This window comes from Idiotropiscis lumnitzeri, chromosome 3 (assembly GCF_059441095.1).
Source record: "Idiotropiscis lumnitzeri isolate Australia: NSW breed Sydney's pygmy pipehorse chromosome 3, RoL_Ilum_1.0, whole genome shotgun sequence".
Classification (NCBI taxonomy): Eukaryota; Metazoa; Chordata; class Actinopteri; order Syngnathiformes; family Syngnathidae; genus Idiotropiscis; species Idiotropiscis lumnitzeri.
This window is the reverse complement of record NC_142393.1, coordinates 21,202,228-21,220,141: the sequence shown is the minus strand read 5'-3', so window position 1 is coordinate 21,220,141 and position 17,914 is coordinate 21,202,228. Positions and strand designations below refer to the sequence as shown.

The following is a 17,914-nucleotide window of genomic DNA, read 5'->3' as shown; positions in this document are numbered from 1 at the left end:
ACACAAGCACAGGGAATACACGCAAACTCCACAAAGGAGAGTCTGGGCTCAGACTTGAACATCAAACATATCTGCTGTGACCTTAGAGCAATTAAATGTATAAAGAAATAGTTACTCTTCATCTCAATCTTAATATAAACACTATGAAGCCATCACTGCCTCTGATTCAGAGTTGACACACGATTTTTTTAATCAGATTTTTTTTCATGCTGTATGAACAATACAATTTTTTTTCAAATCTGACCTGGGCCTCGCTTTTATGTGGAGACAAATCAGATATTTATATGCAGTATATCTGCAGTATGAACGCTGATCCACACGCACACATCCAACCTATACGTAATCAAAAGTCCAATAAGCAGTAGTTCAGCCCTGCAGACATTTCTTTTATTACACGCGGGAATGAAGTGATGCCATCTTTAGTATACGGCTCCATTAAATGAGATGATCGAGGGGCGTCGCCAAATATCCCCAAATTATATGTACCTATTCCTACGTCGCTACTCTGGCCATATGAGATGACAAAATGACCATACTTAGCTCCGTAAACAGTGCTCCATGTGACGTCCCTTTTTTTTTTTTTTTTGGGTGGGCGTCACTCGACCTCATGCTTTGTATGCCTGCGTTGCATACGCATTACAAATCACATTTGTTTTTGTAATTGGGCATCAGGTCCTGCAGTGTGAACTTGGCCTTTGATGCTCGACAGTATAACGATGTCCATAGTTGTACAACAATTAAAAGTGAACAATTATGAAATATAAGGTAATTTCAATGTTTTTTTCCCCTCAATTATTGTGAGATTAAACTTCACGTCAATCTGACCAACTGGATCAAAATCGGTCGATATTTTGCATTTTGGGGAAAGTCGCTGATTGACTGGAGTGTCATAATTTATGAGATCTATCAATGATGTCATTGATCGGATCATCGAAATAAGACATAAGCATCCATGCCCTCGTCCATCCAATAACAAAGTAACAGCATTTGTTTTTTTTGTTTTTTTTTAACTGGTCAAAAAGGTTGAAAATCATTTTATTTATGTAAAAAAAAAATTACGCTACATTATTTTTTTCAATTTTAACATCCCTTTTAATCAAAATAGCTTTCATCACTTAGTGTAAGTTACGTGACTTCACGACCACGAAAATATCGCCAATCAGAGATGCAACCAGCAGGCGGACGTGTTTTTTCAACAAATACAGATATAGCTCGGTTGTTGACAAATGTAGTGAACCTTTGCTAAGAGAGCCAAACGGCTTCGAGGACGTGCTTACTTCGTCACATACATGCCAGGTGTAAAAAAAATAAATAAATAAATCACTTCGTACCAGGACTTGCAAAACACAACCAGCTTCTGATACGAGCCAAAAAGGAGCAGACGAAGGCTAGCAGGCATAGCTAGCAAGGAGGTAAAACTTTTTTACAGCTGTTCAACCAAGGCCACAAGAATGACCGGCGATGTTCAAGCATTTTTTTTCATTAATATCTGAGATGGAAATGAAGTAAACACACAAATAGTAAATTAATCAAAATGACATACAATGGCAGATTCGTTATACATACATTTTGGGGTTTTATAGATTAAGCTTATGCAAAAGTAAAGGCAAATGAAAAATGAATTCATATGAAAGAGTTTATTTCAACTAGAGTTGTTAACTGACTAAACACTTTGAATAGCAGTCTTTTTTTAATTGTTCACAACTTCCCCGAATTCGAGTATAGTGCAAATTTTAGTCAGATTGCCCTGTGGTGTCGACTTGACTTTGATTAATAGCTCCGCCTGAGTATGAGCCCAAATGTTGTCACTATTTCCCACAGTCAAATGTAATGTTTCACTCCACAATTATATTCATTTTCACAACCCAGCAGACAAAATTAAAAAAAGAGACAGAGGTCAAAGAATTTGGACACCTACATTGTTCTTCTGCAAGATCTGCAGAGCTCGGTTGACATTGTTGAGCGAGTGGACACGAGAGGTGCCCTTTTCCAACCTCACCTACAAACACAAACACACGACCCACACATGATTTTTGCCACCCATGCAACGACCACATTTTGTCATATTCTCCACATCTTGTATGTGAAACTCCACCTGCTCATTTCCCACTAGACCCTGCAGCAGCTCCAGCAAGCGTCGTCCATCGCACAGGTCGGAGAAGAGATCTTCCACAGGTGGTTTCCCTGTCTGGAACACGCTTTCAATCAGTGACATGATGTCAAATTCAACAAACATGAAACATTTATAACATGTTTCTGGTTATTTTATGAACTCTTGTGTGCACTGTCACTACATGGGAATCAAACCCACTCTGCCTGCATCCAAGTCAGACAATTGAACCATCAGTGACCTTCTTTTGGGATCAATAAAGTATGATCAAGAAAAGAAAAGCACATGGGTTGTTGCCATGGCGACCCCATTTATGATGGTTTACAACAATATTGGACCAATGAGAGGGAAAAAAATTGCTAAGATTTGTTTTTTCAAAAAGGAAAATTGGATGATGAATTGTATTATGCCTAAAGGTAAACATATGATCTTGCTCATTTCCAAATGACCCGAGGTTGTTCGTCAATGAGTACAAGGAAGCGCTGGCGTCACAAGACCAAGGGTGCATCTCATGTCTGCTATTTACAACCCTGCTTGCTCCTCGATGCTTCGGACTTTTTGAGTCATTAACCATATTATGGGGGATCGCGACAAGCTCACTTTTTTAAGACTCCCCATTCCAACCCAAGACTACAAACAACGTTTTCAATGCGGAACCGCTTTGCTACTAATTGAGAGTCAACTTTCTAGTTTTGTGGAACAGTTTTTTTTGCAGGTTAATCCCGGAAACTTCGAAAACCTCCTATGTCACAATTTAATGATTTTCAGACTATTTCAGAAATCCTAATAATTGGTACTATATACTTGATGCTAATGTGTTATTTTTAGATTAATCAATAATTTGTTAAGTGTAAAAAATGCTTGCTCACTTTTACGATAAAATGTAAATGGTTGAACAAACATGTCATTTGTTTGGTCTCCTGAAAAATGTCAGGATTTTGAAGGTAGGAGGATTCTGCCCTGCGCCAAAGATATTTTTGTACTATGGCAGGAAACCAACCGGAGTACCTGGAGAATACCCACACACAGCAGCGATTCAAACCTACCTTTTTTACAACCGTGCGCCCGGAATCAGAGCTAATTGGCCTTGGACAGTGACTTTCATCTCGTCTTTTTATGTGCGTCTTGACTAAACAGATACTGAGGCCAATCCAACTGTTTATTTCCACGAGACAACTGCACCACATGCCTGTGTGCATCCTCTATGACATTTGAGGATTGGAGCAGAGGTACCTGTGGGAATTTCCCACAGGCCGCTGAATCTCTCCCGGTGAACTGACCTGGCATCTCCTCAATGTGCTAGACACCGTGAGTTATATAAATCTGACCACGGCACTGTTGTGCCATTCTAGATGCGCTGCACTGCCTGAGCAAGTAAGGCTCCTCCTATCAAATATTTTTAGAATAGAGTGGGCGATCAATTACTCAATCAATTCTTCAAAATGAATCAGATATTATTAACTTTTCAATTTTAAACAGACATGAAGGTTTTTCTTTTGCCAACTTGAGGTCGTCATCCTCACATTGCACTGTAGTATCTGTGACTTTGAGTGAGTATGGCTTTAAAGGCCAGGCCTGTGGAGTGACATGGACGTCAGTGAATGTTAATGTAGAGTTGGCTGGCTGTTCACTGGCTATTCCGTTATTAGGCAGTCTGCGTGATGAGTCACTCTGTGAGTTATGGCCTTCGGCAGCTCGTATATAAATGTGGTTATTTGGCATTTGTTTGTTTGTTTTTTTACTGTTTGTTCAATAAAGCAGCGGCTGTGTTTATCTTCGATCATTTTCAAGGGCAACTAGACATGGGAACTAACAACATTTGAGGCAGATATTTGCTTAAAATTCTTTTTTTGTAATGCAATTATTCCAGTTATTTGTTTGCAGCCCAAGCAACTTGGGGGAGCTACAGTGGCAAGTGCAAATGACCACATTCATTCATAGGGACTGTCTTTCCACTCCACTCCATCATTTGCAGACTAGGAAATGAAATTGATAAACAATTGTTTGCTTCCACACTGGACAGGTTTATATCCTGGAATTATGATGGACCTGAAATGACTTGATTTTGCATTCTATTCTTTAATGATGAAGCATTAAGTCGAAATCTGTCTTACCTTAGATAACTGTGAGTTGACCCATTTTGTGAAAGTCTTCTTCTGCACATCTTCTCTTTCATCTAACAGTGAGAAGAACACATTAAAGTACAGAATCAGCATGGCTTCTCACAATGAATTTAGAAATAGATACAAGGATATTATACACGCACGCACACACACACACGCAGACACTCCTACACACGCACGCACGCACACAAAGTTGTGCTCAGCATGACAGGCTTCTCCAATCAAGCTCGGGGTTAATTGCATTCTCATCTCATCAATCATCACACTACTAATGATCATTTTTCCTGTCAGTGTGATCAACGCAGGACTCGTCAAACCGGAGTCCTCTCATGATTTTGTTCCTTTTACTGTAGTCAGTGGACGATCAATACATTCACAGTCTAGCAAAAAAAAAAAAAAAAAGAAAAGAAAGAAAGAAAAACTAAAACTGTAGTTGCATTCCCTTTCCATCCATCCATATGCTATAAAACGTGTCCTGTCTAGAGTCAAAGGGCCCATCCCACCAGACTTTTGGTGAAAGGGCTTCTTCAGTCAAGACTGGACACCGGTTTTCACGCAAATTCCGATCTTCACTGAGTGGGAACTAGTGTCACATTTCCACATAACTCTTTAAATTGTACCAGAAATAAACCATACTACCTTCGGGCATCACACTGTTAGGATGTCACATTAATATGTACAGGGGAACAAACGGATTGTCATTTTAGATGACCAGGAAATCCAAGAACTCCTTTTTGCAGCAACTAGAATCAAATGTTGCTATTCATATAAATAAATAAATAAATACATACATACACACATTTATACATATATATTACACACACATGCACACCCCCACACACACATATACATGCATGCAAAAAAGCAGATGTTATCATTGAATGATTTCAGAATACAGGGGCTGGATGTCTGAAGCCGTCAGTCTCAAACGGCCTGTCACCACCCTAATGGAGTTCAGCAAAGTGTAAGCAGAAGTCCCGTGAGGGCAAACAAGAGATCCATCTCTTTGGTCCGCGTGGCACTACTGCAACTGTCACGTTTGTCACGGATTGGGCATCAGTTGCCTGGCAACGGTCACGGCCGTAAGCCACGGATGAAATCATGAGACCAAAATCCAATCAGATGGGATTGTTAGCAAGAGATGTGCTAGAGGTGGAAGTGATGGGAGGGAAGAGAGACAGAAAGGTGAAGAGGAAACGGGGGAATTTGGCTAGAACACACTTTTTAAAGCAGCAATATGAATACATTTAGCCTTAAATTAACATTGTGATTATTGTTAATGTTATATGGCAACCTGGTGTAGCGATCCTTGATAGTCGATGTCATTAAATTTGGAGAGACATAATACAAAACTATTAAGGAATCAAATATTGCACATACTATATAAAAAATATATATAAATAAAAAAATTTAAAAACAAAAAATATATTAAATCATACAATTCTTTGTGCTTTTTATAATACTGGTTGAGCAGCCTGCACAACTATAATTTTGTGTTGGTTTGGTTACAGTAGCACAAGTTAGGAGTGTAAAGATGAATTTTTACATTTTTGTCCCATCTAGAATGAGGAGAAATTCATCCATCCATCCATTATCTCACAAGAGTCGCAAGGGTTGCTGGAGCCTATCCCAGCTGTAAACGGGCAATAGGCGCGGTACACCCTGAACTCCCTGAACTGGTTGCCAGCCAATCGCAGGGCACACAAAGACGATCAACCATTCACACTCACACTCATACCAAGGAGCAATTGAGAGTGACCAATCAACCTGCCATGCGTGCTTTTGGAATGTGGGAGGAAACCGGAGTACCCGGAGGAAACCTGCGCAGGCACGGGGAGAACATGCAAACTCCACACAGGATGGCCGGTGCCAGAAGCGAACACAGGACCTCTGCACAGTGAGGCCAACGTGCTAACCAGTCGGCCACCGGGCCGTCATGAGATTAAATTATTTAATATAAACATTGGTAGATAATATAAAGTTTTTTACAATGTTGAAAAAATATCTAATGCTCAACATGATCTGGCCTCTGTACCACTCTGCTAATTTTTACAGATAAACTTTGTGTTACCCATTATTTTGACTGCAATATGCACATCATCACTTACAGAACTTCTATAAAGATTATCACTCGACTAATTCACAGCTGCTACAGGATTGGATCAGAAATTACTGTGCTTGCTGCATTCTTGTACCAACTGGAAAAAAGTAGACATAAATCTCAGAGATACAGTGCAGAGTGGACAATATATTAGTGCCTTGACCAAGCTTGCAAATCAATACACTTGGTCGTTAAATCACCTTTCCCCATTGAAATGAATCAAAATGCCCTTTTGCTCCTTCATGTACAGTCCTACAGACACAAACCAATCAGGGTTACACAAGTAAGTGACTCAGTATGCTGCAGTAATAGTCGTCGTTTTCCACGGACAATAAAAAAAAAAAAAAAAAAAATGTATCCGTTCAAGAGTATTGTTATAATGTTTGTCTACATGTGTTGCTTCAAGGGTTATACTACTGTGATTATTAATACTGTCTATCGTGCAATGTTTAAGGGATCCGTTGCAACATAAAGCAACACATGACAACCATAATGTTACATGCACATCCACACAAAGCTATTTAAGCCGCTTTCCCCACTTCCACCTGTTCCAGATTAACCATTACACTCCTGCAGGGATTAAGATCACTGCCAAATCAGCGGACATAAACCCATGCAGGCACAAAATTACATACATAAACGTCATCAAACAACTTCTATTGGCACCAAATCAGATATTGTACATGCACGGCAGCAATTCTCGTTCATTCCACCTCAAAGAATTAAAAGAAAAAGTGTGGGAGAAAACTTCTGGTTTGGCAAACACTCATTTAAAATGATTAAATGTTTTCCCGCTTCACTTCGATTCCAAATGATGAAACTGTATAGCGACACTCCCACCCCAAAGTGTTTGGTATTTAAACTGTGTAGAGCCTATACCTTTATCTTTGTTACAAACTGAAAATATTTTTGGTTGGACATCAGAAGATGAATATGAGATGAGAGGAAATCAAGGCTATTATTATCAGATATTTATATCTGGATCTGGACACAACTTCAAAGAACTTTTTGCTTGAACTAATTTTTCATGTGAACAAAACTATTCGAATATGTGAGTGACAGGTCATACATTGTGCGAGCTTGAAAGACGGCCACAAAATAACTGTTTACGAAATTAGATGTGACACAAGAAGATGTAAATGAATCGTTAGAAAGCAGGATAGGAAGCCAGACTGGAACAGGAAACCGTACTGATAAGCGCTTGAAAAATTCTTGGATCAAGTTTCAAGGACTGATGAGACAGAAATGATGGAAAGCCTGAGAGAGGCGTCGAGAAAGAAAGCATATGCTTACGATCTCACACAAGCTTATTTATGAAACTCAGTGCTGAGTGTCCTGGATTGGGCTTGCATTGCTTTTTCTGGGACAGGCTCGCGAGTCCTCATTGAGGAATGACACGACAGTAACAGCAAAATGAACTTAAAGGTTCTTTCACACGGCTCTTAGTAGGATGCAGCGTGCCGTCAACCGACTCGTAATTTCACAGTGCGAACAATAATAAGCCAACAATAGAGAAAAGCATCCATGCTAATTCCTGGTAGGCCATAAAGTGACCACTTTGAAATATGGTAAAATTTGCGCCGCAGCGCCAACGTCCATGAACCCTGCCCAACGGTGAGCATCAGGAGAGCTGAGTGCAGTGTGAAAAGACCTTTAGAAATACACACAAATATTGTCTGTCAACAAAAGATAATAATGACCAAAAATACTAAAGCAAGACATTTTCGAATGGTCTAGTCCAGGCGTGGGCAAACTGCGGCCCGGGGGCCACATGCGGCCCGTTAAACGTTTTAATCCGGCAAACTTGAAAATAATTTAATGAAAAAACCTTGTTAATGTTTCATTTTCTAAATGCTGTGGTGTGTCAAAGACATATATTTTATTGTTTTGTTTTTTTCCACTTTCATTTAAAATTAGATGTATTTTTATTCTCAGATAAGGTGAGGTTACCAAAACACTCCATCCATATGCTCCTGGTCCGGCCCTTCGGTCAAATTTTAGAACCCATTGTGGCCTGCCAGTCAAAAAGTTTGCCCACCCCTGGTCTAGTCAGACCTGAAAGCATGTACACGTTACCCACTAAACTGGAGGGAATAACCCCCCAAAACAAAGTAGTGTTACGTTAAAGCCTGAGAGAGCATCACAGTAGAAGAATACAAACGTTTGATGATGTCAATGAGTTACAGGCCAAATGTACTCAAGGAAATATTTTTTTAATATTTTTTTGTTTTTCCACAATTTTGGTGTGGTTCTCAAACGAGCACCAGAGGTTGGTGTTTGGTGCTCGTTTTTTTTCCTGACCCATTGACTTCACACATGAACTTAAAGACTCACAGCACAGCTAGGCAAAGTACTGCTGGTGGGCCACATCCAGCCTGTCCACAGTCTCTGACCGGCCCTTGAAGCCTTCTTAAGTCAAAATGAAATGTATGCATGCACATATTTTTCTTTTCTTTTTTTTTTTTTTTTTTTTTTTTTGCAGTTAATGCCCTCGCATATGGGCAAGGAGAGCCACAGTCGCAGATGCATTCTCAAATGTATACTGGACGGAAAAAAATTGTCAAATACGCAAATACAAAATTAGGACACTTAAGTATCTGCTGTGAATCTGTTTCCACACGCATCTTAAGGCTCATACTCATTACACAAATACTACAGCATGTAAAGTAAGTATTAGTTAAACAAATACTGGAAGTATTGCAAAACATTAAAATTTTGTGTCTTTAATTCAGCTCTTCATAGTTGTAAAAGTTAAGAGAACAAAGAAATGTTATTTTATTTTTTTAATTATTGGTTTGAAAAATGGATGGCTAAATATTCAGTTAATCAATCAGCAACGAAATTTTATTCTGTCAAATTTCAGAATCAACATCAGCCTAAATAAAATCTAAGGCCCGAGTAGTAACACTTTATGAAGCCATCTTATTACATTCGGCTTTATTTATTTATTTATTTTTTAAATAAAATGCTGTTCTTTTGCCCTTTTTGAAAAAAAAATAAAAGGTGTGGTGTTTTGGGAGGTCTAGAACATCCTGTATTAATGGCATGTCAATTAGATTCCATGGGAAAAACAGATTTGAAATACAGTACAAGTCGATAAAGCGTAAAAATCTACAAGTTATGACCTGAGTCATGTAATAAATTCATTTTGTAAGTCCAGGGGGTCGGTAGGTGGTGATTCGTCACGCTCTTCCTACTTTCTAAGCTTCAACCCTTTTGAATCAAAGTTGGTGTCTGAGTGATGGACCGTGGAACACAATTCAGATATCTGGTTCAACGATCGGTCTTGATGAAAACTGATTCCAAACCACATTTTACAGATGTGACTAATAGAAATGAGTTTGGAGTTGTTTACATTTTAAAAGGTCCGTTTTCACTCATATATTGTCTGCCTCCCCCAATATAATATCCTCCCAACATTTTCACTCAGCGGTTTACATCTTCATAAAGTCAGACTTTTCTCCCTCTTCTTGTGTTTTATCAGAGAGGAAGCCTGGCAAGGGGTTTTTATTTCATGCCAGTTTTTTTAAGCATTTATCCAAATCGAAAAAAGATGCCCATGAGATAATGTGACATGTTAAAGCAGCAATATGCTTTAATTTACTGTTCATGTAACTGTTTGGAAAAATGAATATATAAATGTAGTCTAATTATTGAGTCACGGTCTCGGTCTGTGTATCAAAGAAAAAAAAAGTAGCAATGTAAGCATACACTCTACAAAATATTTAGCAGCATGATGAGTACGGGACGAGAAACAATGCATAAAGCGGGCTCTTCATATCAGCAGCAGTGTCAGAATTCACGTCATACCAAGATAGCTTTGTCCAGCTAAAAGGTTTGTCTTGCTGCAGCTGTAAGGGATGTTCAAGCTCTTCAATCAGATCAAATTCTCGCATCAAATGTCCCCTGCTATCAAACCCTTTCATCATTTACCCGCGGCTTTGTGTAGTTCCTCTATATCCGTCTAACTCTAAGATTGTTTGAATATTCTTTAAAGAAGGATTAGTCACACTGCTATCAGATGGATGTGTTGTATATGGAAAATGCTTTGAAAAACGAGTGTAGCTGATAAATGTATGTTTATACTTAAACACATAGATGGCACGTAATCATATTCTCAGCTGAAATGACCCTACTGACCCTCGCAAGTTCATCTTTTGACTGCTTGGTGACAAAAATGTAAATGGATTTTTGATGACATAAATATAAGTGGATTTTCTATATACCATACCAGTTTTTGTCTAGCTCTAAATGCTCTTAAAAGATACTGTAGTATAAATGATCAATTAAGTGCATCAAATAAATAAATAAATAAAGATGCAGCAGTTCATTCAACCATTCATTTCAGATCAAGGGTTAAACTGTTCCATTGGCTTACAGTAATACTAAACATACTGTTCAGGAATAAAGCCTCTGCTTCCTTTTTTTTTTTTTTTTTTTAAAGAGCACTTTGGCCTACTACACTACCGTGTTTGAATTTCAGTCATTGTGGAATTACTTGGCGAGCTAAGCTATTTATTGAGGTGCTACTTGGTTTGAGAACAGTCAGTGAGCAATATACAACAGTTAAAAATGAATACATTAATAATATTCATAAACTATACTATGACAAATTATGTAACTAGTAAGTAAACATACATATTTAGCTGTGTGTTTTTTTTTTTTTTGTCCTGATTATTAAGCACCCTCACAAATCCTGCAGTGCGAGGATATCTTTTCAAAAGTCAAACCTTAGCCAAGGTACATGTTTTATTTATCTGCTTCTGTTTTTAAAATCAACTCTCGGGGTCGACTGGACAATGTGATTTTACATTTTGTGTAGGTTTTAATGGCATCTCCTACTTTATAAAATAAGAACGTTGTTATTGTCAATGTGCATTTTGTTCGTACTAGTAGCAATAGTAGTAGTTGCAAATAGGGATGCAGCCACAAGAGAGCGCGAGCAGAAGGAGGTGCTGACTTTGCCTAAATTTTAATAAATGACAGTTAACTACCACTTGTAACATTACGTCATATAAACAAAAGGGACAGTTCGACTCGCCACAGTAAGCTGCCTTGCCTTGAGGCTGAATCTAATCACTCCCCCATTGTCACATTGCAGAGGTAATTTGCTACTTGAACAACATGGCTTCAGACGTAAATACATTTGATGATAATACTGATAGGGAAACTAAGCTCAACTTTATTTATAAATAAATAGCACTTTAATGCAACCACCGCTCCATACAAAATTGACGGTGAAGTATTGCAAGTGAAACATTTCGAGCAAAAAAAAAAAATAACAATTCACTTTTTCTGCTTACACAGAAAGTCAGTGTGTGACACACAATGACACTGAACAGAACACCCACAAAAAGGCAGTGGAGAGGAGACACAGCCGCGTTCGTGAGATGTTTATTTTCCTGGCTAGTCGCTGCACTTTTCTGTTATTGAATTTGAAAACAAAGATGTGTGAAAGATAAACATTACAGTTATGGCGGATTTTTAGAAAAATATTTATCGTAGTAAACTTTAAGGAGTTGCATGTTTTCATTGAATCTTAAGACATACAGCTGAGACTGGGAGCACCTTGCGCTTTTTGTTGGAATTTAAAAAAAAAAAAAAGTTGTCAATTTTCTAAGTTCTAATAAAGCTTCAACATGTTGTAAATCACTAAAGTTGTTTGACAAATATGTTTTCAAAGGCATTTGAACTAAGCCAAGTTTAGGAGTTTTTATTTTGCAAAGTTTTGACACCATTTTACCCCTTTTTTTCTACAAATGAATATCGGCTTCAAATATCGTTTATCGGCCTCCATGACTACTACTAATCGGTATTGGCCCTGAAAAAAGCATATCGGCCTATCACTAATTTAGATATTCAAATGAAAATTATAGTGAATAATCTGGTATTCAGATAAAAAATAACTACTGATATATATATTTCTTCGTGGTTATAAACACTGAAGACAAAAAAAAATCCACATTTTTACTTCATAAGGAGTGGCCAACTGGTTTTCATTTTTATTTTCTACTAACATTTAAACATTATAGAAACAGTAAGATTTCATACAAACCTCTCCCCATAGGCATAGATTTGGGTCTATGAGACAAAGCGACATCAGAACCACAGTAGAGATTCTGCCAGCTAAAACAACAAGACGTGCAGCAGACAAAGTCTGAAAGGCAGTCAAGCCGGGAATAACTTCAAAATCAAAGAGCACCTTGGCATTGATGTCCATTGGTGGTGTGTTACGGTCATGCATAACATAAATAATTGTTGTTCTGACTTCTTCTGGGCAGTGTCGTAACTACGCCGGTACTCGAAGCGGGGGAAAAAAAGCCTTGAGCATTTTCCCAAATTACTCTAGAACCCGTTTCAGGCCTAGTTGTAATAGTCCAAAACTAATTTAAGAAATAATAGCAATAGTACACCATCATGACTAGTTAAAGTCCTCAACCAATGTGAGATAATCACAATTATTCAACCAAAATACGAGCATAAGACATTAAAGCATCACAAATGTATGCAATTTTGTTCTACTACTATCAATTAGTATTTAATAAGATGTATTTATTTTTCTTAATTGTATCAGCATTTTTCAATAACTTAGTTTAGAATTCCAATTTAAAAAGTTCTAATGCCGGCCAAATTTATTGTGGAGGCTTGTAAAAGATCCCCCCGCCTCCCACCCAAAATAAAATAAATAAATAAATAATTTAAAATTGGCTGTCAACAATAGTGGCCAGAAGTGCGCCGTAGCCTGACACCTGATTTGAACAGGCAGATGCTGACCCTTCTTTCACCAAAAGAGCAATTTGCTTCCTGATTTTCACTTCTCAGCCCTAACTGGCTTGAGGGATCAGAGAGGATTTGTGGAGGGGTGGAGCTCAACAAAACAGATAGACTCCTTGCTCCTCGCATCACATGAATGCACATACCAATCTGTAAATTGTCCACGGTTCACTTCTGCCCTATCACTGTTTCGGTTGTGTTTAATTGGAGATCCAGATGTAAAATTGGGCAGAATAAAATCGAATCACAAATACAAAGAGGATTTATGAAGAATTGTATTTGTGCAACACAGACTGTTTGCAACTTTCCCTGTCACATTTTAACGTGCAATTTCAATACCACGTGCCAATATGGGTAAAGATGACAGTGAACTTTAAAAGCAACCATAGATTGTTTTTAGCAAATAGTCAAGAACTTAGAAATGTATGGCTGCAACACATCCCAAAAAAGCTGTGACAGGGCCATGTTTACCACTGTGTTGCATCACCGGTGTTACAGCGTCATAAAAGAGGACAACACTGATGCTGTAAAAAGGAAAAGAAAAGAACTGGTGCCTAAACTTAGAGCTGCAAGACAAGGAGGAGAAATTGCATACCTGCGACATGACAAGTTGATTACTTAACCTCGCACAAGCACACAAAAATTCCAGAGTGGCAACTAGTCCACAAAATTATGAAAAAAAAGTCACCAAAACATTAAAAAAAAATAAACCCACAGTCCATGATGATAACAACCATACCACAATTACATTCACACTCAACAATTTGGTCAAAAAACTGTTAGAGAACCTACTGTAATAGTAAATCCACATACTAAAAAAAAAAAAAAAAAAAGGACTTCAAAATCTTCTAATATACTGACCACAAGACATTTGATCCAGAGAATAATTTGCAATGGCAGTTGAACGTTGAAACTAGTACAGGTAAAAAAAATAACCTCCATTGTCTGAACAATTAAAAAATAAATAAATAAATAATTCTGTGAATAAACAAATCAAAAAAGGCCAAACCATTAATATTTGGGGCTTTACTGTACATCTTTTGTCCTATTAAGCGGGGGCGATGCTAAGGCCTTGCAATGAGGACATAACGCAGATGAAAAATGTGAGCTAACGTAAAGAGGTGAAGTGATTCGATTACAGGTGGTGGCAGCGTTTTTTGGAAGTCGAAGGAATGGCCCTGAGTGTTTACAGCTCTTCAGAACAATTCAATTCAATAAAAACAATACATGGTAGGCTTTGGATGCTGCAAATAAAAATAGAAGAAAATAGAAATCCATCAGGATCCTGGGGCGTAGAGTCTGAATCGGGATATTGTAGTGGATTACGTACTCCGGGGTTATCATACATTCAAAAAAAATGTATGGTCGCCAAACAATCGGAATTTGTCATCCTTGTCAAAGTAATCAACGGATGTGAGTTAACACAATGAAAACTAATGCAGTGCAGGCTGTCATCGCTAAAGTGGACTTGTCAAATGCAGCCCAAAACAACACTTGTCTGAATGGAACAAAAAAAGATCAATGGATTAAATATATTCCTGTGTAATATCACGTTTGTAAAACCAAAAAAAAAATCTGGTTTTCTCCAATCCGGTGTGTTATCAGCATCTTTACGAAATTGCTTAAATTTCCTGTGATGGATGAGTGAAGTGAATCAGTGCTGAGGTTTCCCCAACCATATGTTCTCATTTGTGCTTGGGCTGTCTCATTTTTTTCCTCAAATATTTGCTTACATGGTTAAAACCACCATATGACACATATTGTAAGGAATAGAATTTCGCTAGCTTGAGGCGCTGTACCCAGTTTATCCTAATTGATTGAAAAATCCACAATGTTTGCACATTACAAATTGTAGAGGGAAGCAAACAAAATACAAGACTGCACAAAATTCAGATGGATTCATGATATCAGTTCGCTTTCTCTGGTCCAAATTTTGTGACTGATGATTTTGTCTATTTCTGATGTTCAAGTTCTCAAAGTTCTTCGACTTCCCCTTTGGGTCACAAAAATATACACGGGAAGAAAGTTCACTTGTTGGACGTGCAAGTCCAAAACAACAAAAAAAAAAAATCTAAATGGTACAAAATTACCATTCGAAGGTAACTGGAAGTTCGGAACTATTATCTTGGAAATATAGCAAGCTGTAACACATCAGCAAATACAGTGTGACTCATGATCATCCTTTCTCATGAAGTGACGGTGATCTCATCTCAACAGACTGACATATGCATCTGAAATCTGGATTTGTTCTGCCTTTCACAGTATGAGACTGAACAAAAAAATGCATGACCCCTTCCGTTTTGATGCTTCCACTGCCATGCCACTTGTTCAAATGCAAAGGCGAAAATAAAAGTGTAATTGTGTCTCTTGAACCATGATGTATAAAACCAAGCCAAATGCCGCGCCATCCTCAATATGTTCACTTCATTTCGCAAACATTCTGCTGCCCAGAGGGAAGCAGGGAAGCGAGGCTATTATGCAAAGGCTGAGAAGTTAATGATATTGAGCGTCCAAAGTATTTATTGTGTGATGGCTGAGAGAGGTGAGCCATCACACTCATGTTATTGCATATTTGCATATGCCCGGTGTCTGCAGGGTCAACAACAAGCAAACGATACTGCTACAAGGAGTACAAACATAATCTCCCATGTTGTCCAAACACGAATCTGTCTTTTTCGGTTTTGAAAATTTGCATTATTCCACACGCCATGCAGGACTTGCCCAAGAAACAAATTAGAGAAAGGCCTTAATGTATGCCGCTTTTACATCCACGGATATGAAGATATAAGGTAAATTTATTTTCTAATGTTGTGGTTATGTGACATATAGTTGATCATTATCGTAATGCATTCGGATTTGGGATGAATAATTAAATTCATTCAAATTGGCATCACAATGTAGTGGAATGCATTGTTCAAATTGGAAAAGCAGCAATTTGGCAGTCATTTCGGAAAGCTTCATATTTTATAGACGTTTATATTTTGAAGCGGAGGTCAACCCAAATATGTTCTTTTAACGTTCTAACTTGACTTCCAAGATGAAATGTTGGTTTTGGATCAAGTAATTTGTAAAAAACGAATTACCTGCAAACAATGCGACTTATTTATTAGTATTTTTTTCTCCCTCATGATGCATTTTCTTTTTCATTCTCCATTTCTCCAGTTCAGGTTGCACCCGCCTGCTGCCCGTAGACAGCTGGGGTAGGCTCCAGTGCCCGAGACCCTCGTGAGGAGAAGCGGCTTGGATAATGGATGATTATGCTAGGAAATGGAAATGCTGCAATGTTTGTGCCAAAAGCCCACTGATCCAACAACAGTCAAAAATTTCCTTTTTAATGTTGTCCAAATTTGGCAACACTGTCAAAATTCTTTCTGTGTGTTCCAGAAATCATAAAAAGCAAATACATCAGCCCGAGAGTGGGCTTGACAGATGATTATCTGAAAGCAAATTGCTCTGTCACATGAGCTCAAAAATGAAAAGGAGAGGAAATGGAATTTGGGCTCCGCAAGACATTAAAACATGGAGGTGCCCGAATTTGGGGATTGTCACTTAATCAAGGCAGGCAACAGGCAGGCGGTGACCAACAAGGCAAGATAGGACATTCGATTATGCAGGATAGCAAGATGTAACCACTTTTCTGTTAACCTTCATGCTCCTTCTGTACAGTGATCACAGCTCAGTTGTCCAGCAGTGCAAGGCGAGCAGACTCTACTCTCCAGTCCAGTTTTTCTTTTTAACAAATCTCCCTAAGATGCCAAAAGATGGCGCCAACGCCCTGGTCAACACAAATGTGGTAGTTGGTGTCATGGAAGTATTCTGATGTGATATGCCTCCTCTAAAATGCGTGGCGCATTTTTCATCATCAAATCGTCTGTATGCAATCATTTCTAAGGGCGATTATAGAAGATAAGTTTAAAATTATATTAAAGTGTTTTGAGATAAGAGTTTGTACAATATTTACTGTTTTACTATTAACTCATTCACTTCCAGTCGAAAAAAAAAAAAAAGATTTTTTACGTCTTTATCCGTCAATGGCAGTGAATGAGTTAATATATGCTTTAACATTGTTTTTGCAAGGGTTTACTGTATATCCCTCTTTGAAGGGCAGATATTATATAAAATTGACTTTTTAATTTAATTTTATATTGATAATTGAGGGACAAAAATAATCCAAATTTAAATAATCTCTTTTTTGTTCGCTGCTTACTTCCAAAAATTAGTTTGCAAGCGACCTATATGCACCACAGGACCAAATTCACATCACTAATTAACAGTAATTCGCTAGCTTGTTGATGCCTGGCTCCACAGGTGAACATACAGTACAATCGAATCTTTAAGGGGGGTATGGTTAAATTAGCTAGTGATTTGTTTACATTTGCAATCTGCATGAGAAGAGGGGGGGGGGGCATCTCCAGCTCTGGAGGCCTCAAAATGTCCGTAAGTCTCCAATTACGCTGCAACAAGTCGCTTTATTAGATGCTGGAAAGGTCAGAAAAGTCATTAACTTCCCAAGACTGAGATAGTCCGCCTTGTTGTCATGGTAACAAAAAGCGTCCCCACCAAAACGTTATTTCAAACCGTAAAAAAAAAAAAAAAAGTAAGATGTTATCATTCGACCACTGATATCGGCCATTTAAGATGACCATGGTAACAACATGATGCTATTCGTTTTAGAAAGCAGTGTAGCATGCAAGCTTCCGCGATGCTCTGCTTGTCAAACATCCCCCAAAGATGCTGCCGTGGTTTATTTTCCCAACCAATTGTTGGAGACTGCCAAAATGTGTTGCAGCCTTTGTTTATCATGCC

The 17,914-nt window shown here is 38.2% G+C and overlaps 1 protein-coding gene across 1 annotated transcript in view; it reads right to left on the bottom strand.

The window, feature by feature from the left end:
• dmd (dystrophin) overlaps positions 1-17,914 on the bottom strand; it is a 128,957-nt gene that overhangs the window by 91,402 nt on the left and 19,641 nt on the right. The window contains exons 2-4 of the mRNA XM_088289733.1: positions 4,225-4,286; positions 2,096-2,188; positions 1,919-1,999 (exon numbers count right to left, since the gene is read on the bottom strand). Coding sequence (XP_088145859.1) covers positions 1,919-1,999; positions 2,096-2,188; positions 4,225-4,286 — 236 coding nt within the window. The remainder of the gene's footprint in view (positions 1-1,918; positions 2,000-2,095; positions 2,189-4,224; positions 4,287-17,914) is intronic.